Source organism: Ambystoma mexicanum, chromosome 2p (assembly GCF_040938575.1).
Source record: "Ambystoma mexicanum isolate Mex_15411 chromosome 2p, UKY_AmexF1_1, whole genome shotgun sequence".
Classification (NCBI taxonomy): Eukaryota; Metazoa; Chordata; class Amphibia; order Caudata; family Ambystomatidae; genus Ambystoma; species Ambystoma mexicanum.
The window spans coordinates 708,164,300-708,189,470 of record NC_090923.1 but is presented as its reverse complement, the minus strand read 5'-3'; the positions used below and the strand labels follow the sequence as shown (position 1 = coordinate 708,189,470).

Genomic DNA, 25,171 nt, shown 5'->3' with positions numbered 1-25,171 from the left:
TGAAGGCTAGGACATCTAAAACCAAGTCTGTGATAAGGTCATGAATCTCTGTAGCATGAGCTGGCAGGGATTGTGCATTTATGAGTGCACATCGGGGGCAAACAGGGCCTTCTACAGAGGGCCTTCCTCGGCAGGGCCGGCGTTTCTGTCTGCCGGCGGCCTCTATTGGATCAGAGGACGCTCGTTGCTAGGCAACACGGCCTCCAGTACGTCTGGGAGGTGCGCCGGCCATTTTGAAGGCAGGTGAAAAATGTGAGGCAGCAAATCTCGTGGATTCAAGTCGGAGGCAAGCAGGATTGGTGCCTTTGGTGCTAGGACATCTAAAACCAAGTCTGTGATAAGGTCATGAATCTCTGTAGCATGAGCTGGCAGGGATTGTGCATTTATGAGTGCACATCGGGGGCAAACAGGGCCTTCTACAGAGGGCCTTCCTCGGCAGGGCCAGCGTTTCTGCCTGCCGGCGGCCTCTATTGGATCAGAGGACGCTCGTTGCTAGGCAACACGGCCTCCAGTACGGCTGGGAGGTGCGCCGGCCATTTTGAAGGCAGGTGAAAAATGTGAGGCAGCAAATCTCTTGGATTCAAGTCGGAGGCAAGCAGGATTGGTGCCCCAAAGATGGGCATCAGACCAAAAGAGTCTTACCACTACTTCAGTGGCTGTAACAAAGTTGCACGTGGCACGCAGCTGTCTCGAGGGGACAGGAGGCAGGATTCTCCATCGCGGATCGTGTAGCAGCAGGCAACTCCTGCAGGGGAGGAGGAGGAATCTCACCCTCTCCAGCCAGGTGAGGAGAGCAACTGCACTGAACCTCAATTCACTTGCACTGACCTTTCAGCTTGTGCTTCTTCAAGGTGACACCTCCTGAGGTGCGTGATTTTCCATTTGAACTGACTATTTAAAAGACATTTTCCAAGAAGAGGAAGCATCAGAACTTTGAACTGGCCTATTGACTTTGGATGTCCTGGCTCCCTAACGGCCCCATTCAGAACCTATTGGCTTTGGCAGTGCTTGTCCCTTACAGTTTTTAATTGTTGAACACTATTATTGCTGGGATAAAAGACTGCCTGTATCCCTCTGGGAGAATCTAACTTTTTATAGAATAGCAGTATGTTCTGATCTAACCCTAACGTTTCCCTCCTTCATAACTCAATACTGCAAAGGTGATACAAAATAAGTGTTATACTGACCTCCAATGACGTCACCCTTGGTGCTGGAAAATGTGTAACATATGAAAGAATGACTTACCTGCTTTATTGTTCACTTTTTTAATTGAATCCTAACTTGGTATTAATGTTACTGCTAGTTCCTGCTTTTTAAAGAACGCTTTAAATATCTGTGTATGAATACATATTTATTATATAACTATGCGTGTAAGTGTTTACTTGGATACAGGTATTTACTGATTTCATTGTACAGCTCACGTTACCACTCTTAAAATGAGCCTGGCTGCTCTGTCACAATACCAATTTGTGTAGTACAGGACTACATTAAAAGGTTTGTTACCAAATACCAAGAGAAGGCTGTGTGTCTAGTAGTTTATATACAAATAACAAATATAAAATAAGATTTAAGGCTGTTAAGCAATGTAAGTGCCCTTCACAGTAAAATAAATAACAGTGGAATAAAAGGTTGCATCCTATAAACCAAAATGGAATAAAATGGAAGCACACTTTAAATCAAAGAAGGATACAAGTAAGGAACATGTTACTTACCTGTAACTATTGTTCTCCAGCATGGGTCTGGCATGGATTCACAAGCTCATGAATATTGCCAGTCAGGCCGGGAATCCTTGGTAAAAGAAAAAACACTTTCACTTACAAACTGTCTTTCTCCTCTAAGCCAATCACTGAACTCTGGGTCATACTGACCCCAGCCAATGACTGCCCTCGCCCCAAGCCCCTCCTCTGGCAGCCGTCTTCAGATTTGGTAGCACATAGAGTGGCAGTATGATCAAGAAGAGCCTCAGAGGGGTGGGAGGGAGGGTTTGCATGTGAATCCATTCCAGACCCATGCTTGAGAACAATAGTTACAGGTAAGAAACTTGTTCCTTCTCCAGCATGGGGTCTGGCATGGATTCACATGCTCACGAATAAAGCATACATAGCAGTACAACATTACACAACCATGGGAGGTGGCAAGGCTCAACAGAAGCAATTACTCTTACCTCCGGAACAGGCTCACCTTCAAGCAAACAGGTTGTGCAGTACTGCTTGACCAACCCGGGGCTCCCCTCCAGAATTCTCTGTCGACACAGTAGAATCTTGTGAAGGTGTGCGTGGACCTCCACGTAGAAGCCCTGCAGATGTAAGCAGGGGCACACCACAGGAAAGCCGTCGTTGCAGCAACCTTTCTGGTGGAATTGGCTCTCGGATGGCCGGGCAGCAGCCAGTTTGCCAACTGGTGACAGTGGGTGATACAGCTGGAGAGCCACCTGGAGATGGAATCCTTGGCCAAGGCTGTCCCATGGTTCATAGGACCAAAGTTCACGAAAAATTGAGACATCTTCTGGAAACTCTTCATGCGTACCACATAGCACTTCAGAGCACGAGTCACATCCAGTGAGTGCAAAGTCCTTTCAGGCGGCGACTAAGGTTTCGGAAAGAACACAGGCAACACCAAAGGCTCGTTGAGGTGGAATTCTGACGGAACCTTCGGCATGAAGGAGGGGTGCGTCCGCAGCACCAACCATGTGTTATGAAAAGTCAGATACAGCAGTTTACAGGACATGGCCTGGATCTCACCTACCCTCCTGGCAGAGGTGATGGCCACAAGGAAAGCTGTCTTCCACGATAGGAACTTGAGAGAGACCTGATTTATAGGCTCGAAGAGCCTCGTCAGCACCACGTTGAATTCCCACCCCGGGGCAGGCACCTTCACAGGGGTGTGGGGGGGAGGGAGGGGGGAACAATCGAAATAGTCCTTTGAGGAACTCCTTGATGAGGCAGTGGGACCAAAGAGAAGACCGTCCTGGAGATCTGGTGTAGCGGGAGATAGCCGCCAGATGTACCTTCATGGATGCGTGCGCCAGCCCCACATTGGCCAAGGGCAACAACTACGGAAGAATCTGTGGTGTCGTGACTCTGATTTTCTGTATCCGGCACCAGGTTGCAAAATGTTTACACTTGTGCCCGTAGCACTTCAGAGTTAACAATGCTCTGGCCCTGGCAAGGACCTCCCTGCAGTCTGCCAGCAGCTCGTACCCTCCAAACCCTAAGGCTGCAGGAGCGAAGCATTCAGGTTCAGCGATCCTGGGTCGTGATGTAGGATTGCGCCTCCTTCTCTGGCGAGCAGATCCGCGACCACCGGCAGCTTGTACACACGTAACAGCTTTCATTGATCACATTCCTTTCTGCAGTGTGCATATCATAGTACCAGCTATTGCAGGATTCTGGGTACTTGATGTCAGAAATGGTGTCAAAGCCCAACCCCTTATATGAATCATACGCCATTCGTACTTCCCGTTTCATTCATCTAAGAAAACCTGTAGGGGTGGCCGGCAAAAAGTGAGACATTTTGTGATTCTCTTATCATAGACATAGTCGTTCTAGTATTTTCCAACTGTCCACCCCTTTCCCCCTTTATATGGCCACCCCATATAACAGACATACCTTCATACACCCCAACCACCATGATCAGTGTCACACAGTTTGCAGAGGAGCGCAGCAACGCCTACCCCCCCCCACAGGTGAGCCCTCCATAACACCCTCCAGGCCCAAGGCCCTCTGTGAGCCCCCAGCAGCCCGCTCCCACCCCCCGCACAGTTCCTGCTTCCCCGGCCTCCTGCCTCCCGACCCGCCCATCCCCGCTCGCATTGGTCCTTAGGACCGTGTGATCAGGAAGCCTGCCGGTGAGTCCGATAATCTAGGCCTCTAACTTTATCTCCCCCACCAGGCCAGAGGACCCCCAAACCTGTGTGCAGCCCCACCAGCCCCACTCCGCCTCCCTTCTGTGTTTCTCTTCCCTAAGCTCGCCTTCCAGCCCGCCCCGCTCCCTGATTGGTACCCCATCTAGGTCATAACCGACTCTCCCAGGACAGCCCTCCTGTCCAGCTAAGTGCCCTAAGGCCAAGGGCGGCTCCAACAGAGGCGGCCACAAGTAACGTCAGCCGGTGTCTGCAGGGGAAGCAGTGGCCGGCCGTCAACCATCATCTACAAGGACCAGTAAGGTAGGAGTGGCCTGGGTCAGGAGTAGAGCAACTACTCTACCCTAGATTCCGATCCACTTACCAAATCCAAAGAAAAGAAGATTATTGCATTGTATGATGTTTAGATTGCACTGATAGGCTTCTCTCGAACTATAACAGGTCTCTCACATTTAGCAGGGGTTCTGTCTCCAAATTGCATTGTATGATGTTTAGATTGCACCGATAGGCCCTTCTCCCACTATACAGGTCTCTCACACCTAGCAGGGGCTCTGTCTTGAAACCGCGCTGTGTGATGTTTAGACTGCATGGTTAGGCCACTCTCCCACTGTACAGGTCTCTCAAATCTAGCAGGGGCTCTGTCTCCAAACTGCATTGTGTGATGTTTAGATTGCACTGATGGGACTCTCTCCCACTATACAGGTCTCTCAAATAACCTAACTGCGCTTAGTTCAGTACTCTATCAACCCCAGAAACCCACCACAACCTAACTCAATTAAGTCCCATTCCAGCAGATCATTACCCCCCCTTCCCCCGACAGTGCACCCTTAGGAAACGCACCCTACACACCGACAGAAAAGCAACACTGAGCCAGAGTACACCCCAGCGTATCCAGAGAAGGAAAAACGAGGTCACTGCGACAACAACACAGCATGAGGACCAGCTACCTTACTACGCCTGCACTTAAACTGGAATATGGCCCGACCCAGAAAAGGACGCCGAGAAAGAGAACAAGATCGTGCAACAAGAGACGGGAACACACAACACTGACAGAACCCACAAGCAGCAGCCCCATTGGAAGGAAACACGCCTAACACAGCCATAACCGGAACAAAATCTACAAGAGAAAAATCCTTATACCTCACACCTTACCTCGCAACAACCACGGTACACCAACACCCCAACACGGAAACCTCGAAACATGCAAATAATTTCCCGAAACACGCGGAAAAAAGATGGGAGGGCTCCGACCCCATTACCCCTTACATCACAAGAACAGAGGGGCAACATTGATTTCCACTACATCCTGCACAATACGGTGAAGCACCAACAACCAAAAATTCTACCGCCCACCCAACGATCGGACTCAATGAGGAAACCACCACTGATCCTCATCCGAGCACCATCACAGCAGAAACACCAAGACTAATCAGCCCAGTTATCAACTTATTGGACTGCTTCAATGAAGAAGCAGCCGTCGCCGTTCTTCATCCTACCGACATCAACGCTGAAACACCACGAACAGACAATTACAAACTTGAACAACAAATAACCTCAAAACAAAATCTCACCCAGAAAATACACTGTAACCTAATAAACGCAAGGTCAATGTCCAAACATTCAACTGAAATATACAACCTCCTGTCAGAAGGAGGCATAGACATCCTATTTGTAACCAAAACATGGCTAGACGACAACTACAAGATCACCCTCAACAACTGCCTGCCTGAAAACTTCAAATGCATCCAAACAAACAGAAAATCCAAAAGAGGGGGGGGGGAGTTGCGATCATCCACAAGGAACAACTGGCCATCAAAATGGAAGATCCACTAAACATCGAGAAATGCGAATCCTTAATACTACGACTTTCAGTAAATCCTAAAGCTAACCTGAAATTCATCCCGATATTCAGACCACCAACCTACGATGCGACTTTCATAGACGCTTTCACGAAAGCAATCACCATCCTAGCCATCAAATACAACCATCTGATCATCCTCAGAGATTTCAACATCTGTTTCGACGAAGAAACCACAACTACACAAAAATCCTTAACCACCCAACTAGCAGCCATGAACCTACAACAACTAGTCAAAGGAGCAACCCACTCAGCAGGGCACACACTTGACGCAATCTTCACCAATAAGGATCTCATCACCACAGCACCCCCAATTCAAATACTTTGGAGCGACCACCTCATCATTCCATTCATAATCACAACGGCCGCTGCAACAAAAAAGCAACAAGAAAAACGACCCATCATGATGGAAAGAAATTGGAGAACCATAAAAAACTCCAACCTAACCGAGCTCCTAGAACTCAGCAAACCACAAGCATCAACCATGGAAGAAGCAGACCTAGACAAAAAAGTTGCCCTACTTCATACCTGGATCGCAACAACCCTAGACGACATCACCAAAGAAAAGCCCTTCACACCATCACGTAAGAAAACTACAGCAAAATGGTTCACCCCACTACTCAACGGCATGAAAAGAAAAAAAACAAAACTAGAATCTGAATGGAGGACTAACACCACCACCGCAAAGAAATTGAAATTCTTACAACAGATCCGCTCATATAAAAAGGAAATACAAAAAGCGAAGAGGAAACATTACGACAACCGAATCTTCAGCGCACCAAACGCTCAAAAAGAACTATTCAAAATCATAAACGAAATAAAAAACCCACTGTGCTGCTCTGCGAGGACCTCGGAGACCACTTCAAAATCAAAATAACCTCCATCCAATACACCATACAAAACAGACCAAGCGATCACAGCTCAAAGCCCACCGACACCGACGAGGAACACGCAAACAAGCTACGAACTTCCCCGAAATATCAGTTGAGGCTTTCGTCAAACTGGTAAACCAAAGCAACAAATCTGGCTCTCCTGAAGACCCTTGCCCCCCGGACACATACAAAACAATTCTCAAACAAGGGACCCCCATGGAATACCACAGGAACCTTCTCAACCTCTCAATCTCAACAGGTAAAGTACCACAGGCCTTCAAATCAGCCTACATCAAGCCGCTTCTCAAAGACAGTTTAGCATTTGGTTGGAGTTAATGTTGTCGGGACTCCCTCTCTCCTGCGCACCTCCTCTTTACTTGTTTCCGAGTCTGCCAGCAGCCTAAATCCTGGTTTGTCGGGGAGCCAACTCCGAGGTTCCCAATTGCTTTAGAAGAATTGTGGGGATGACAAACCCATGGATCAGTTGGGCGCTGGTTGGATATATTAGTTCAAAGATCGCTGTTGCGCGAATTGATTAATTATATGGTCCAGTCAAGTCTTTGTCATTACATTAGTTATTTATTTCTTGGTTTAATTAGCACCAAAGAAAACATCATAGTAGAAATGAATGACAGTTTTTGACATGGTGAATCGCTACACAGCAGACGCGCGTATATGGATATGGTCCAGTCAAGTCTTTGTCATTACATTAGTTATTTATTTCTTGGTTTAATTAGCACCAAAGAAAACATCATAGTAGAAATGAATGACAGTTTTTGACATGGTGAATCGCTATACAGCCGACGCGTGTTTCGACCTAAGTCTTTTTCACGGCCAATTGAGTTGGGCCGTACGTCTACCAAATAACCCAAGAATTCATAGAAGAGCATTGCCTACTAGACCAGGCACAAGTTGGTTTCAGACCCATGAGAGGAACAGAATCAGCTCTCCTCTCAATATGCGATGACCTAAAAACAAACGCAGACTCGGACAACAGTACATGCCCTGATTCTCCTTGATCTGTCTGCAGCCTTCGACACGGTCAACCACTCCATCCTCATAAAGAGATTAGTAGGACTAGGGATAACAGACACTGCCCTACTATGGATCAAATCCTTCCTAACAAACAGAACAAAAACAGTATGGATGAAACCTTTTAAATCCAAACCCAGAGACTCCACGTGCAGAGTACCACAAGGATCATCCTTCTCACCGCTTCTATTCAACATCTACATGTACCTATTAATCAAACTCATCAAAAAACACAGCCTCACATGCTACAACTACGCCAACGATACTCAAATAATATGCAACATACAAGATACCCGAGAAAAACACACCACACTAGAGAATTGCCTTCGCGACATATTCAACTGGATGAACCTCAACCATCTCAAAATCAACCCAGGCAAAACAGAGATAATGATTGTTTCAAAAAAAGGAGGAGACATCAACTACATCCCCTGGCCAAGAGAGCTCGGCACCACACCAGAACCATCAACTGTAAAAAACTTAGGGGTCCTGATGGATAACAACCTCACTCTAGAGACACAAGTAAACTCGGTAATCAAGAAATGTTTCTTCCTCCTGCGAGCAGCAAAAAGGATCCTACCGTTCCTGTCGTTACCCAACAAAACACTTACCATCATCGCTCTGATCATGTCCAGAGTAGACTATGCCAATAGCCTATACCTGGGCATGCCCGAACGACTTCCAAAAAAACTGCAACGCATACAAAATGCAGCAGCCAGACTCCTTCTCAAGCTACCCAGAAGAGAACACATCACACCCGCGCTAAAAATACTACACTGGCTACCACTAAAACAGCGAAATAAGTTGAAGTCCATGTGCATCACGCACAGAGCAATACACAAACAAGGTGCAAAATTCCTAAGCGACAAACTACGCCTACATCAACCGACAAGAACACTAAGATCAAGCACCGACATACGCCTGGAACCAAAACCCTACAACAGAAAAAAACTCGGAGGATCCTCTTTCTCTCACCAGGCACCCAAAACCTGGAACGACCTACCTAAGAATATACGGAACACAACAAACCACCTAGCATTCAGGAAACTCCTCAAATCATGGCTCTTCACAGCATAACCACAACGGAGACGCACTAGAATGGGCAGACATTAAAACAACGATGAAAATAACTCCAACCTCGGCCACTCACAAATTGGACAAACACTCAGACCAAAGAACCAACCACTCGACAGAGCATACGGTATCATGGAAAATAGCCACTAAAGGAAGGCTCCAGAGACTGATCACATACTTAGACCCAGACGAAAGCCCTCAAGTGACTCACCCACTCGTACGTACCGGACGGACCATACCCAGACCGGCAGACGCATTTAGATAGAATTGTGAATATTAGCATGGCCATACTTAGATGGAGTTGTGGATATTGGCCTGCGTCGCATCTGGATTGGACCTCGAATGCTAGCATGCCCGCACTTAGGTGAAACCTGAATGTCAACATGCCCACACTTAGATGGATTTGTGAAAATTAGCCTGCGTCGCATCTAGATAGGACTCCGAATATTAGCATGCCCGCACCTACCACACAATTGGCCTGCGTCACATCTAGATAGGATAGAAGGATAGAAGAATAACATGCCCGCGCCAAGATGAAACTTGAATGTTAGCAGGTGCCACACTTAGAATTGTGAACACCAGCCCGAGTAGCATCCAGATTAAGTTATGAATGTTAAGCATGCCCACACCTAGACAAATTTCTAAACACTGGCCTGCGCCGCACCTAGAAAAGACTGTGAATGTTGGCATGCCCGCATGTGAAGGCCAACAAGTGCCACACTTAGAAAAAACTGTGAATGTTAGCATGCTAAAGGTCATGTAACCCACTAACCAATATAAACTCAAACTCTGCATACCTATCTCACTCAAAAAACTCACACAACCATCTCTCGCACAACAAGCCGCACGCACTTCACAACACTGCAACAACACATAAACCGGAGCAACAGCACACGCGGAGTGACACCGATCCAATACCCGCACCAAAGCTCAGCACTCGGTGTACACAGAGTTGAAGCTGCCAACAGAACACCACTCCTCTCACTATCCTACTCCCTCTTCACCAGACTAACCAATCCCCCCCCTTATGAATTACAGATCCGCCAGAGCGCCTGGGGACCAATTCCGTTGGTGACGGTGTGCGGTACAAATACCTTTAACATTTAACAAAACAATATAGACTAAAAGGATACACTGCATAATTCCTAGAACAAATTACATTTAACTTAACCTTATCCCTACATAACAGAGGTTTGTACACGTCATTCAGGCATTCTTGCTTATTCCTGGAGAGGAGAAGAACAAGTTACTTACCAACTGTAACTTTCTTTCGATTGGATGTTCTTCCCATGTATTCCTCATCTTAGATATTTGTATCTTCCAGCTTGCTGCTTCGGAAATTTTTCACTAGAGGGAGCTGTGCTCGAAGCAGTGACGTCGAATGTTCCCCGAGGGCCGGCGTCGAACATCGTCGTCATCTGTAGTATAAAGGGCTCGAGCCACGCCCGTTAGCTTCAGTTCTGTTTTTACGATGTTATTTGCCGCAACAGTTGACCAGGCTTTTATAGACCTTTGGCTCTGAAGGATTTTGGAGGGCAACTGGCGTGAACTGTACGGCGGGGTAGGCTGGGAGGATAGATGAGGAATATGTGGGAGGAACATCCAATCGAAAGAACGTTACAGTTGGTAAGTAACTTGGTTCTTCGAATGTATAGTGTCCTCCTACGTATTCCACATCTTAGATAGGTTCCCATTGCAGTATGAATTTGGAGGAGGTAGTATCAGATAAAGGAAGTTAGTCATGCACTGCATGTAGGACTGCTTTTGCAAAAAGACCCCCTTAAAATGATGTTGAATCTAGGCAATGATGTTTCACGAAGGTATGCATAGACGACCAAGTGGCTGCTGCGCAAATGTCCTGCACTGGGACACCCCTCTGAAGAGCCGTTCGAAGTCACCATGCCCCTAGTTGAATGAGCCCTTAGTCTATCTGGGGGCTCTTTTCCAGACAACTTATAACATTCAGAGATTGCCAATATTATCCACCTGGATAGCGTTTGTTTTGATACCGCTAGACCCAATTTGTGCCCGGTATGTCTGACAAAAAGTTAGTCAGATTGTCAGAATTTAGCCAATCTGGAGATATAGAAACAGAGAGCCCTTTTTGGGTCCAGTCCGTGTAATCTTTCTTCCTCCTTACTTGCATGCGGAGGAGGGTAGAAAGAAGGTAATGTAATTTTCTGTGGAAGTCGGAGACTATTTTTTGGTAAGAAAGAGGGTTTGACTCCAAGGATGTCCTTACGGAAAATGGTGTGAGGAGGCTTACAAGAGAGCGCCTGCAACTCACCCTGCGGGCTGATGTAATTGCCACTAGCAGAATCGTTTTTAAAGTAAGAAGCCTTAACGGGCAAGAATGTAATGTTTCAAAAGGTGTACATGTGAGAAACTTTAGGACTAAATTTAGATCCCAGACGGGTACCTGAAAAGGTGTTGGAGGATACGCATTTGTCAGCCCTTTTAGGAATTGAATAACCAAGCGCATTTTAAAATAGGATACCTCTTCTGAGGAGTGCTTGAAAATAGATAGCGCCGCCAAGTATCCCTTTATAGTGCCAACTTGGAGCCCCAAATTGGCCAAGTGTAACAGGAAAGAGTACCATAGGAGTGTTGCATAGGAATGGATCCACATTCATGTCCCTGCACCAGTTACTGAACTTGTTCCACCGACACCGGTACAAGGACTTTGTTGCTTGTCTTCTGGCTGAAAGCAAAATCTCCATTATGTCATCGAGGAGGTCCCAATCCTTATATCTCAGCCTCTCAGAAGCCAAGCGTGAAGGCTGAGTGTTTTGACCACTGGATGGAGAACCCGACCTTCCTCTTGCGGTAGGAGATCCTCTCTTTGTGGAAGACGTATTGGAGGGCAGATGGACATGTCTAGAAGGTCCGGGTACCACGTTCTCCTGGCCCAATCCGGGGCAATTAGGATCATGGTTTTCCTGAACTTTCTCAATCTCCTGATTACTTGAGGAATCACGGTGACTGGAGGCAACGCGTACAGCAGTGGAAGTTCCCAGTACACCACAAACGCGTTTCCTAGAGCTCCTCTAGGGGGAGATTCCCATGAGCAGTACTGATCGCACTCCCGGTTGACCCTTGTCGCGAAAAGATCCACTTGAACGGTTCCCCAAAGGGTGAAGATCTGTTGAAGGACTTCTTGAGCTAGTTCCCACTCGTGGGACACTCTGCTTTGCCTGCTCAGAGCGTCCGCTGCCGTGTTCTGCTCCCCGGCTAGGTGAACAGCCGACAGAGAGATTCCATCTTGTATTGCCCAGAACCAAAGCAGCATTGCTTCTCTGCACAGTGGTAGTGCTCCTACGCCTCCTCTCTTGTTGAGGTAGTATATGGCCACTGTGTTGTCCGTCATTATCAGGACATTCTTTACCCGTACAGAGGGCAGAAAGGCTTTCAGATCTAGTCTGATTGCCCTCAGCTCCAAAAGGTTGATATGTAGTTTAGACTCCGATGGAGACCAACGACCGCCGATTGTAAGATCGTTGGTGTGGGCTCCCCACCCTGTGAGTGAGGTGTCAGTCACTACTATTATCTCTGACCATGGTTGCCAATAAGATTCTCCTTTGAGGATATTGTCCTTGCAAGCCCACAGTACTAGAGCTTGAGCCACTCTGGCCAGAACCTGCAAAAGTTCTGACATATTCCCCGAAAATTGAGACCATTGAGTTCTGAGGGCCCATTGAAGGGATCTCATCCTCAATCTGGCCTCTGGCGCCAGAAAAATGCAAGATGCCATGAGACCGAGCAACCTGCGGAAATCGAAGGCCGGTAGATGCTGAGCATTCTGGAACTTTGTTACCATCTGCAGAATGTGGTGAGCAATCTCCTCGGGAGGCGAGGCTTTGCCCGAAGATGTATCCAGTATTGCTCCGATGAATTATAGCTTTTGGAGTGGTATCATTTGTGACTTCTTGAAATTGAGGGAAAAGCCCAGTCTGTGTAAGAAGTGGCAAGTCATGGTCAGATGTTCTTGGGCTCGCTCGGGTGAACTCACCCTGATTAACCAGTCGTCTAGGTAAGGGTAGAGGTGAACCCCCCCACCCCCCTCTCCTGAGACTCGCTGCCACCACCGCCTTCAGCTTGGTGAAAACCCTTGTGCGGAGGTCATCCTGAATGGCAGAACTCGAAACGGATAGTGAGAATTGCCAATCGCGAACCTCGGGTACTTCCTGTGCTTCAGATGGATCGGCACATGAAAGTAAGCATCCTGAAGGTCCAATGGTACCAACCAGTCCTGGAGTTGGAGAGCCTGAAAGATCTGAGAAAGGGTTACCATCTTGAACTGGTCCTTGAACTTGTTCAAGTTTCTGAAGTCCAAGATGGGTCTCAATCCTCCGTCCTTCTTTGGGATGAGAAAGTAAGGGGAGTACCAACCCTTGTTCCACTCCGCTTCAGGTACATGTTCTACTGCACCTTTCTCTAGCAGGGGTAAAATCTCCTGCACAAGGAGCGGGTCTGGAACTTTGGCAGAGCTGGCTCCCGGTGGATGGTCCCGAGGCCTTTGTCAAAAAGGAAGGCAGTATCCCTGGGCTACTGTTTCCAGTGCCCAATCATCTGAACTAATGCACTGCCATTCTTTCAGATACTGAGTGATCCTGCAACCCACCGGGGTCTTGTGCGTTAAGGCCGCAGAGTGGCTTTGCAGCGGCTGCAGCAGTGGCTGAGGGGACAGTTGCCGCTACTGGGGCTGATCGAACACCTTTTCCTCTTCCACCACGGGGGATTTTTGTTTGTTGTCCTTTCTGACTGGCCTGTCCCTTCCCTCTCCCAAATGAGTAGAAACGAATGGGACGACTCCTCCAGGAAGATGACCCTGAGTAGGAGTGTGTTGAGCCACCGTTTTTGAGGTCTGCAGCTTTTTTTAAACTTTAGTCTGCCTTGCTGCCAAACAATCTTGAGCCGTCAAAATGCATATTGAGCAATCCGGATTGCACATCCGGTGCAAAACCCGATTTTCTCAGCCATGCGAATTTGCTCCATAGACCTGCTTATGCTATCAGCAGTGTCCAGCCCTGATTGGAGGCATTCCCCCCTTAGCCTCCTTTCCATCTCTGACAATTGCGAGAAAACCTTCTTGTTCCTTGCCCTCAGGGATGTGTTCAGCCGCTGCCGTCATACAATTCCACAGGGTGTATGTGAACCTTGCAAGAGTGCAAGTCAAATTCATGGATTTTAAAAGCCCCCCCCCACCCAACCCCAAGAAAAAGCTTTCCGGTCCCAGGCATCAATCCTTGTGTCATCCCTATCCGGGGGAATCGAAGGGTAGGTAGACAGTCTCGTAGATGTGGCCGCCTGCACCACTAAGCTCTCAGGCGAGGGATGTTTTGATAGGTATTCAGGGTCAGTTGAGGAAGGCCTATACTTCCCTAAACATTTTTTTATTTATAGCTGGGCCAGAATATGGGGTTTCCCATGTGGCCATGACCCTTTTTTGTAATGCCTTATGAAAAGGGAGGACAGGGTCCTTTTAAGGGCCTTCATTGAGGGTGTCCGTCATTTAATCTTGGTCAAAATTTGGGGATTTTACATTGCATCCCATAAATTCAATAACTCTATTCATTAAGATTCTGTACCCCGCATCTGCATGATCTGCAGGGTCGGGTCCATCAAAATTTACCTCAGGGGAAGTCTTACTTGATCTCAGTTGAGACTTGTCTTGGTTGCTTCTGTAGAGTTCCTTGCATCTTTTACCTCTCACAAGCCTTTCAGCTTGTGGCCCTACATGGATTCTACTTTTCTACAAAAACTTCTAAAACATTGTACAAGACTGTTACTTACCTGCAAGAAGTGCTTCAGTTCACCTAGACTTTTGCCCAATTGACATTGGCGGGCCTGGCTCCTTGAATGACTTCTCTCCTCTGCTTGTGTCTTACCTTCCCTCCAGGAAAGGGTTAATTTACTTTGCATTGGGGGTTTCAAAAGTGCTTACCGGTTTCAGAATATTTGTGTGATCTCTTGTTTTATTCTGAAACCTCTTTACTTTAACACTCATCTCAGTATTGCTCTAAATGTATCAGCGATATATTAATGTCCACAGTGTCCTAGCTATTTAAGTCGCCTGATGGTGAAGAAGTGTCTGTGTGCCATCCCAAATGGGTACTTGCTGATTTAGAGAAACTAAGTGTGGATTTTTGAGTGTATGTCACGCTCACCTGATTCCCACGGGGGCGCTGGCCTGGTTTCGAGTGCTGATGCCTCTTCAATGGTGAAGCGCAGGGCTCTGAAGATGGATAGGACGGGCCCCTCTACTCTGGCTAATCTGGCTCGCAGGAATATCCTCCTGTACGTGAAAAGGGAGTATTACAATCTGGCGGAATAATGCTCGAGCCTCCCACTTCCTTCCAACCCTCCTCGATACCCTTCCACGATCCCCCGTGAAGTCTCACCTTAAGGTCTGAAAGGACGAGCTCTCCATCCTGCTTCTGACGCAGGGGCGCGTTGAACCCAGTTACTTCACTGGATTGAGGTTGGTTGGGAGTTCAGGTAAGCTTGATTATACTGGTAAGGCGCTGTAAAAGTTCTGTTGCAAGTTCAAAAGTTCAAGCTTTAAATAATAATGTTCATTGTCTTTTTCAGGTGATGAAAGAAGATTCCTTTGGAGACTTCTTGCAACAAAGCGCTAATGTTGATGTCTTTTCCCCATAGGAGCCGGGGTTTGGAATGCCGGAGATATGGCGCCGACCCGAAGTGAAAAGTGCAGTTCCAGTAAAGATCTGGTAAGTCCTAGATGAGCGCTCAGGTAATGTTTTTGCATTCGCTCATCTAATGTCTGTCTTTTTTCCCCATAGGGGCCGGGGTCCGGAAAATGCCTGGAAGCAGCAAGACCCGAAATGAAATGGGAATGACCCAACAGGTAAGTCTTAGAAGGAAACTGAGCTTTTCCTATTCCCTTCCTTCTCTCACCTTGTGTTCTTGTCTTTTTCTCTCTAGGCTCTGGGAAGTGGCTGCGAATCTGGATGATCGCTGCTGAAGATGGAGGCGCCCAAGAAAGGTGAGTGAAATGCAGCGCTGCAGCGATCGGAGCGAAATGCTTTTAAAAGTGATGTCTTGCTTTTCAGGATCGTCGGTGAGATGTCTCCGTGATGCAGGTTTAGCAGGTAAGGCCGCCTTCCTCTCCAATTATCTTCTTATCACCCTTTGCAGGTGTCCCAGGATGCTGACAGGCGTGGCTGAAGTCCAGAAGCAGGAGCCGACACGGTGAGCGTCCAGCTGCTAGGTGCAGAACAACGCGAAGCACGTGTGGCTGTTCGGGTGGGGTTTAAATAGCTTTGGAAGAAGTTCCAGGTATGTATCCTTCCACCGATCAGGTATGTATCCTTCCCCGACCACACCCGGGTGGAAAGTAGTCCCACAGGTAAAGTAGTCCCATTCAGGCCTCAAGAGGGCCTGGATGTAGCAGCATGGTCTGCATCAGGTAAGTGCACATAAAAACACTTGAACACATGTCCAGCTTTATGAGCCTGGCGCCTAAAGCGCCAGGACTGGGGTCCAACATGAGCCTGGCGCCTAAGGCGCCAGGACTGCGTCCAAAGGGCCCCAGCTTGGGCCCGCTGGAACTTCCCTGGGGGGAATGATGCCTGCCTCTGGGGTTGCTGGGTCGGACCTGGCTCCTTGGAGGTAGGGATCATGACAGTGTATTTGTGTGTTACTATTATATTGCCCCTTCTAAAGAAGGCTTATTCAAACTGACTGTTAAATAAGCTAATAACTGTTTAATCAAGAAACCTTCAGTGTAAGTGTTTATTTGGATACTTGCCACTGTGAATCTCGGTGTAACCACCCTACTGCTCAAATTGACCCCTCTTGAGATAAGACTGGCTGCTCAGCCACACTACCAACCTATGTAGTACAAACAGACTTATACCAAAGGTTGGGTTCCTATTGCCAGGAGGTCATGGTTGTTGTAGTGCACCCAAAGGGTACTGCACAAAATCTTGCCTAACAGGAGTTTTCCTAAAGTCACACTTGGGGGAGGGAGGAGGTACAACTTTAGTACGCTATCCCAGTGGTGTGTAGATCAGTGTGTACTACTGATGGAACGTTGGTAGAGTGGGAGAGCAGCCAGGCTTATCTCAAGAGGAGGATGTGAGCTGTAGGTAAGTACACTGAACCCAATTAGTAATCTACATTGTTAGGCACGATTGTATGCAGTACCCTTTGGGTGCACTACAACAACCCTGACCTCCTGGCAATAGTAACCCAACCGTTGGTATAGGTCTGTACTACAAAAGTTGGTAGCAGAGGTTCACAGTGACAAGTATTCAAATAAACTCTTACACACAAGGTTTCTTGATTAAACAATTATTAATGTATTTTAATTCATTTAAATCAGTAACTACCCTTTTGGGATGGCCCACAGACACTACCTACACCCTCAGGTGACTTCAAGTGTTAGGGTGCTGGGGATATTAATATATCACTGTTGGATTTAGAATATTCTTGAGGAGTGTCAAAGAAAAGAGGTTTCAGAATAAGACAAGTATTCACACAATTATTCTTAAGCAGTTAAGTACTTTCACAAAAAAAAAAAACAATGCAAAGTCAGTTAACCCCTTGCTAGAAGGAAGATACAACACATAAGCAGAGGAGAGAAGAGTCATTCAGGGAGCCAGGCCAGCCAATGTTTAGTTAGCAAAAGTCAAGGTGAACTAAATAACTTCTTGCAGGTAAGTAAAAGCCTTGTACAATGTTTTAGAAGTCTTTGTAGAAAAAAGAAATCAAAACAGGGCCACAAGCTGATTAGGCTTGTTAGGTAAATAAGCTGTTAGCAACTCTACAAATGCAATCAAAACAATTCAACAAGGACGAGTGAGGTTACACAACAAGAGGTAAGTTCTTGTAGAATGTACAGTACCTTTATGTTGGAGAAAAGTGCAGCAGATGGCTTCTGTTCCTGTGCAGCTCTGCATATCCTGGTGTTCCTGGGCCTCAGTCGTGGGGACAAGAGGGAGGACTTCTGGGGACTCCTGCACTGCAATGGGACGGACACCGACAGCACCCGGCAATCTTCAAAAAATTGGCAGCATCTCGTGTCCACCGCAAATATCAACACCGCTCTTCCTGGCTGTCAAGATGGGCTTTCCTTGCATCTGGGGTCTAGCACTCTGTTGAGGTGGCTCAGGCTCGGTCAGTCCTGCTTCCTGGAGCTCTTGGCCAGCTTAAAAGAAATGCACACGATCTGGTGTTCCTCTCCCTGGCTATTCGGTCCCAGCAGCAACTGCAGTGGATTTTCAACCAGCTCCCAGAGGATGTCCAGGTGGCTTACTTTGGAGTTGATTGCTCACACCAACTCAAAGGGAGAAGTCCTTGCAGGGCTTCGCTGTCAATATGAATTTGGAGTTTCAGCACAGCAGCAGGGCTTCACCGGGCAAACCAACGGTGCAGGAGTTGCAGAAGGCGTCCTCTTCAAGTTCTTCTTCGGTTCCTCCGTCCAGTGGTCGACTCTGCCTTCCAAGCCAAAAAGCCTTGCCTTTTATGCAGGTTTCTCCCATTCATTCCAGTCTAGCTGTCAGTCACATAGAAGGGGGGCTGTCCTTGCTGGACAGCCAGCTGGCCAATCACCTAAGAGTGCATTCGTGTCTCCTAGGAGACTAAGCACAGGGAGTTTCGGGCACCTCCCTCCCTTCCTGCCCACCCTAGACACCCTAGAGCCAGAGGCGGGCTTCACTCGTAAATCCCGCCAAAGACAAAACAAACAAAGGGACCAAACCTGGTTTGGCGCGCAGAGTAAATCTCTAGAAGGACCTTTCCCCAAAGAAATGGTGAAAAAAGACCGGGCCATTTGACAAAAACAGCACCCTTGGGTGCTTGACTGCAGCTGTGAACGCAGCCCGCAGTAAACGCACACCACGGTAGTTAAAAGTAAACCACTGTCACCAGCCATTCATCGGGGAAAGGTTAACATAAAATTGTTACATGAGAAGCTAGACAAAGGGGATACAAAGTAAACCCTCCAGCACCCTATTGTAAGATAGTGTGTGCTGGGTCTATAAAATTAAAAGTGTAAGTAAAGTCAATTTCACTTCACTGTTCTTGGAAACAGTAGTTTATCCAAGAGAAGGTATTTAAACCTTGTGAAATGTAAAAAGACTTCCCTCTGTCACTGCACTGAAGGAGCTGTGTGACACAATGTAAAAAGAGGATGCCTATGGAGTTTGTCAGACTCTACAACCAAAAGAAACACAGAGTTCAAAATCACATTACAACACATGAGAGAGTGGGAAAAAGGGTCTCACTCTCTCCAGGTTAAAGAAATAAAGTCCTCAAAATCCAGCAAAGTTGCTAGGGGTCTCTATGGTAGAGAGGAATTAGCACATTTCTAAGAATTCTCCCTAACACACATCAAAGAAACACTTAAGCATGCATTTATTTTAAAATATAGGTGTATTATATTTACACAAGAAACTGTAAAATACTTTGCACAATAAACCAACACAGACAGGTATACTTTTCAATAATTTCAAAAGATCACTTCTTAGTTGGTAGTTGCTGAACACGCACAATTGTTATAGGAGTTTGACAGGTGTACCGTACTATCTGTAATAAAATGCACCCACAAAGTAATATGGTAATTGCATTTACTCAGCATACACATAAGAGATAGTGATTTTTGGGAAGGAAAACAGTTGGTTAGTGTTACCCTAGTAGAGCTTCAGGTTCTTGAGGCAATTTCCATGCACAGCAAGTCTTTTAAAGTCCAAAAAGCAACCCTAGCTAGAAGGCAGTTCAGAGTGGATTAAAGTTGTCAAAAGTTCCTGTGGATACTTTCTAGTCCCTAGGCAGGAAGATACAAGAAGTCTTAACCAATGTTGGAGACCCTGTTAAAGGCCTCGCTAAAAGGGACACAAGCAGAGGCTTGAGCCAGAGGTAAGATGGGGTTGCCCTGGACACCTCTACGTGTACGCCAACGCTTTAGAGAGACTTTCTGGAATAAGGTAAGCAATACCCTTTTGCCCACAGTACCTTAGGTTTGAAGAACACGTTCGAGCTGAATGCTAAGCGATGTTGCACCTCAGGACCCGACCTCCGGATTCCTTGGTCTGATAACAAAAGGCAGGACAATGGACGGGATCTCTCAGCGGCAGCCTCCAGGGAGGACCTCTGGGACGGCTTTCAGTAACTTTTCTGGTCACTGTGCGGTTTGGGTGCCTTTTCTGCAGCACCAACAAAGGACGCGATTCGCCCGGTCAATCTCATTTGTTTCGTACAGTCCCACACTCTGTTGAGGGGGTCTGGGCGAGTTGGATTGGATCTCTGCAGTGTCCTTGAGGGCTCAGCAAAGATTTGGATGTATTCGGCCTTTCCAGAACGTTGTACTCAAAACGGGCAGCAGGGCTCCTGGTAATGGGGGTTTCGCAGCTCTGTAAACTCACTGGACCTCGGGAGATGGCTAAAATCAAAGAGTCTTGGGAATGGTTGTTCCCACCAGTCAGAGGTGAAGGAGTTGTCTTCTTTGGAGTTCCTCTGTCGCACAGAAAACAGGGTCAGGACAGCAGTGTTCACTTCACAGTGTTGCAAAGGGTCTGCCGGCGTCTCAGGTAATCTTCGGTTACTTCAGCTTCCAGTGGTGGACGTGCTTTTCACTCCAGTAGCCACACCTTTTATACAGTTCCAGCACTAATGTGCAATCTTCCTCAGCAGTTTACAGAAGGGGGTGTTTGGCTGTCCAATCAGGACAGCCAGTCCCCTCAGTGGGAGCCGGTCCTATTCAGGCACTCTGGCAGACAAAGGACAGGGGGGTGGAAAACTCCTCCCCCACTTCCTGCCAGCACAGACACTCTGGAGCCGAGGCGGGGATACCCAAGGGTTCCCGCCAAAGATAAAACACACACACAGACCTCCCAGAACGGAAGAAGGGCTGACATAGAACAACAACGCAAAAAAATGTTGGCAGTAATGGCAAAAAAAGAAGGGTCCCAAATTGGTACTTGTGTGCCCTTACTGTGCACTACCGGGGCTATGGACATAGCCTGCGGTATAAAAACTACACAATAGTAGGTAGAACACGTCCACTGCCACCAGCCATAACTAGGAGATTGTCTATGTGACAAAAAAGTCACAGGAGCAGAGAGAAGGGGGATACTAGGTATCCCTTTGGCACTCCGTTGAAGGTGGTGTGTACCAATCTCTCAGTCTATAAAGTGTTGGGAGAGATTCTAAGTATCTCTCTATCCCTAAGAACTGTAGTTACATGGGGATATTAAACAAATCTTAAAGGAGGACCCGGAGGGTCCCCAGCAACACTGCCCATGGGGCTGTGTGCTGCAGTAGTAAAACACAGATGCCTTTAAGAGCTATGGGGCAGACAGACTACATAGAGGTAAATACAAAGAATAGAGTTCCAAAAGACAGTTCCTAAAAGAATGAATGAGGGGAAAAAGGCTCCACTGATTTAGGATTTAGAGGAAAAAGGTCCAGAAGTCCAGCAAAAAGCGCTGGGGGGTCTCACTAGGAGAGGGGATGAAGCATAATAATGAGAAATCTCCCAAACAGTTCCAGTGGTTGACTTGTCAGCAGCTTCCACGTTCTGAGTTTTTATCAGGAACTACAGCACAATCTCTGCATTCTATCCACGCATTTTACAGCAAGGGGCGATCTGGCTGTCCAATCAGAACATATAGCCCACCACTGGGAGTTGCTTCCTTTCAGGCAAGGTGGAAGATAAATGGCTGCAGAGTTTTGGACTCCACAGGATTCCAGCTGAACAGCTGAAGACAAAGCAGCAACTGAGGTCGTTCCCACCTAGAATGGCAGGTAAAGACCTCAGAAACAGCAAGCACACAATAAACGGCAAAAAAAGGAGACCACCATTTTAGAAAGATTGTGGCCCTTCTGTGCATTACCAAGGCTGAATTAACAGCCTGCAAGTAATAAAGACTAAAAGTCATTAAGGTAAAACCACTTGACACCAGCCATTCATGTAAAACTCGCAATTGTCTCAAAATGTTACCAGGTAAGTAAGAAAGGGGATATTATACCACCAGCACTCCACATAAGGTGGGGTGTGCTGGCTCACTATACAAAATGTAAAGGGGGAAGAAAATGCCTCTTTATTACTTGGGAACTTTAGTTCACCCAAGTACATGAAAGGGGCAACCCAGCCTATGCCCAAAAGTTGTAGGGAACTATAACTTCAACCACACAATTGACTATGGAGAGACATAAATGGTCACCCATAAAAAGAGTAAAAGACTAGGTGAGAGGGGGAAAATATTCCCCTTCACCTAGGGACAAGGTAAAATAGTTACCTAGACAAAGAAAAAAAAGTTCTGGGGTTGACACAGGTCAGGAAGATTTTTCATTGATTTTAACATCTTACTTAACCGCAGCAAATCAGTGAACTTTAAAGGAAATTTGCCATGGCCAAAACGTTGAACTATAGAGATTAGAATCAGACACCACCCAAATGTGAGCTAAAAACATATGTTGTTCCCATGAGACACCATGATATCAGCTTCTGTAGAATCGGTCTCTCAGCAAAATAACAGACTGATACTACTCTGCTCATCAGAGTTCACCTCTTCTCACTTTTTGCCCAGTGTAAATATACAGGCCTCTCTAAATATATGACCAGACACTGCTCACATGCCCAGATGACTTTCTAAAGCAGATGCATGCTCCTAGCTAGGCAATGCCCTCATGTAGAGCTTGCTAATGCAGCAGCAGGACATTAGATGGACTGAAATGCACACATACTTTAAAAACGTCTTTGTAAAACACCCTCTGAACAATGTGCTCTAGTAACAACTGTGTGACAGTTTAATTTTTCTCTCCCAGGTCTTATTAGCCAAGATTATTTTGTCTGCTTCAAACAAAACAAGGCCCTTCAAAAGCATGATTGCACTTTGCAACAAAACAATTCACAATTAAGCACATTCTGTCTGCGGTCTCAGCACACTCTCCGGGAACCCCACACACAGTTTGCGAGTAACACACCAATGCAACCACTTACCGTCACACTGCGGATGACGCCACTTTGTCCCACGACTTGGTTGTCCACATATGTGTCGCGCACCTTGACCTGGATATCCGTGGTGACCCATTCGCTAGTACTCTGCTCAATAGATGAGCCAGGGGTGTGAGGGTTATAAGCACCTGGAGATGGGGCACCAGGTGTCATAGGACTGTAGCCCACAGGGCTTGGGCTTGGACTGACCTGAAAGATAAATAGGGGAGGAGGAGAAATTAGTGCCTGCACACACATTCAAAGAAACAGATTCAACCACTGATAATACCCGCTTGCTTTGGTTTCTGAATATACAAGAGGTTGAATTACCAACTGCAAGACCACACTGGTAATTAATTTAGTAAAGATTGTCAATTTGGTTCAAGTAGGTTTTGAATAGGGAAAATGAACATGTCCCCCCACTTACCCTGTTTGTCACTCAGCTTGCACCTCTGTATAGATTGGCTGTTGCGACTTCCCTCCATAATTTCTTATGCAACCCAATGCTTTTTGATCCTGCCAAAGTAGAGCCTTTGGCATCACTCCCCTGGCCTTTTGCTCATTTTGTCATGGGGAAACTGATTGGTCCTTCAGACTATCAATATTGGAAAACTTTGTTTCCCTTTTGATTTTTTGTATTTCTAATATTGCACCAGCATCTTACAATGTAGTGCAAATGGGATTTGTTTTTATCACCATAGCTTTATACAGAGAGGATTTATCACCATAGCTTTATACAGAGAGGAATTTTGGTTACGTTTATAGTGCCTAAAGACAAGCTGGTGGCAGCAGTTGCATTTTTACTGTTTTTGGTGTGCAACTTCACATTTACAAGTACAGCAACTTGGCTACAGCCCTAAATTGGCTGTGTCACAAGGTTTTCACTTGTTCTTTGGCCATTTCGTAGTTTCTCAGGTCAGTAAAAGTCCTTGTAAGGTCATGCACTTACCCAGGAAAGCTGCAGCTTTCGTGTGCTAGTGAGCCTTTGTTTGTGGCCCACGAAGGGGGCTGGCACTGTCTACTCCCATTCCACATCCTTTGTGTCAAAGAGTCTGCCGCTGGGGCAGATGTGAAGCCAGCAGTTGTCCCCAATTGGACAACTTCTGGCTGGCTGAATAGTGTAAAACGTTACCAACGGTGGGCTTGGACGGGCTTTCAGCTTCAACCTTGGATAAAAGGAGGACCTCTGCAGCCATTTCTTCAGATCTATGTTGGAGCCTGTTAGGACTGATTTTCTATACTCTGGCCTTGTGGACAGATGTATTGAAGGCCAACCTATATTATGACAGGGACAACTCTGGGAGCTGTAGCCAAACCAGTTCAAGGTAGCGGTGGTGAAATTGTAAAGGGTCCACAATCAGAGTCACTACTCTTAGACAATATGTATAAAAATACAGTTATTTATGGCCAAACTATGAAAAATTACTACCATCGGGTAGAAGTATCACACAACACTAAAGATAGAATACATACAGTCACTATAGTAGGGCTTAATACAGATCAAACCCCTGTAAAGGAAAGTACAGATTTGTTTATGCACTACAGGACCACAGAGAAGTAGCCCAAGCTTCAAAGGCCTTCCCTAAGCTGTCTGGGGCATTATGCCCAAAAGTTCAGGAAATGTTCCGACACAGTTTGTGTTAGGTAAGAGTTGATGTAGTCACACTGTGTGAGACTACACAACACTTCTCTACTTGGCATTAGGTAACCCACCTTTTGGTATAGGCCTGTACTGAGCAGCTAGGCTTATCTCAAGAGAGGTAAATTTGAGCTGTAGAAAATGAATTCGCAAATACAAGTAGGCAAGTAACACACTCAACACTTACACTCAAGGTTTCAGTTATAAATAGTTATTTATTGAAGGTCCATTTTTGAATAAGATTTCTTTAAAAAGGGCAAGATATGTAACAATCAAATATACTTTTAAATACTTTTTCAGAATCAGCACAAGTTAGTAGACACTCTTTAGAGATGCTTTTTACACACTAACTACACCCGGAGGGGACTTCATTCAAGGACAGTAATGTCATTTATATATCACTAAGTATACTTTGCAGATTCTGAGGTTGCAGAAAGTAAAGGTTAAAGGAAGGAAAAAGGTTAAAACAGGTTCTCAGTATAGCTGAGGACAATTAATCTTCCAATGAGATCTAGACAAGCCTTTCCCAGCAATAACGGTCTAAAACAAGATACCACCTCTTAGGGACAGAAATATCAAAGTCAATGGAATAAAAGAGTCTGCAGGGAGCACGGACAACCAAAGTCAATTGGAGCACCGTCTATGGAGCTGAGGCACTTCTTAGATAGTAAAAGTATTGCACAAAGTTAGAGAGTTTTGTAGAAATCACTTGTAGGGTCACAAGCTTACACTTGTGAGAAGCAGAGTTGGAATCAACTAACAAAAGTAGCCATTGCAAGTCCCAACTGAGATGAACACAGATAAAGACACTGAGGTAAGTCCTCCAAGTCTAAACAGTACCTCTGGTTTGGAGAAGAGTGGTCCAGCTGGATTC

At 46.4% G+C, this 25,171-nt stretch overlaps 1 protein-coding gene across 3 annotated transcripts in view; it reads right to left on the bottom strand.

Moving 5' to 3' along the window:
- Positions 1–25,171, bottom strand: part of SUPT5H (SPT5 homolog, DSIF elongation factor subunit) — a 342,489-nt gene that overhangs the window by 39,911 nt on the left and 277,407 nt on the right. For all 3 annotated transcript variants that reach the window (XM_069644283.1, XM_069644282.1, XM_069644284.1), the window contains one exon: positions 22,665–22,868. In XM_069644283.1, the coding sequence (XP_069500384.1) occupies positions 22,665–22,868 (204 nt within the window). The remainder of the gene's footprint in view (positions 1–22,664; positions 22,869–25,171) is intronic.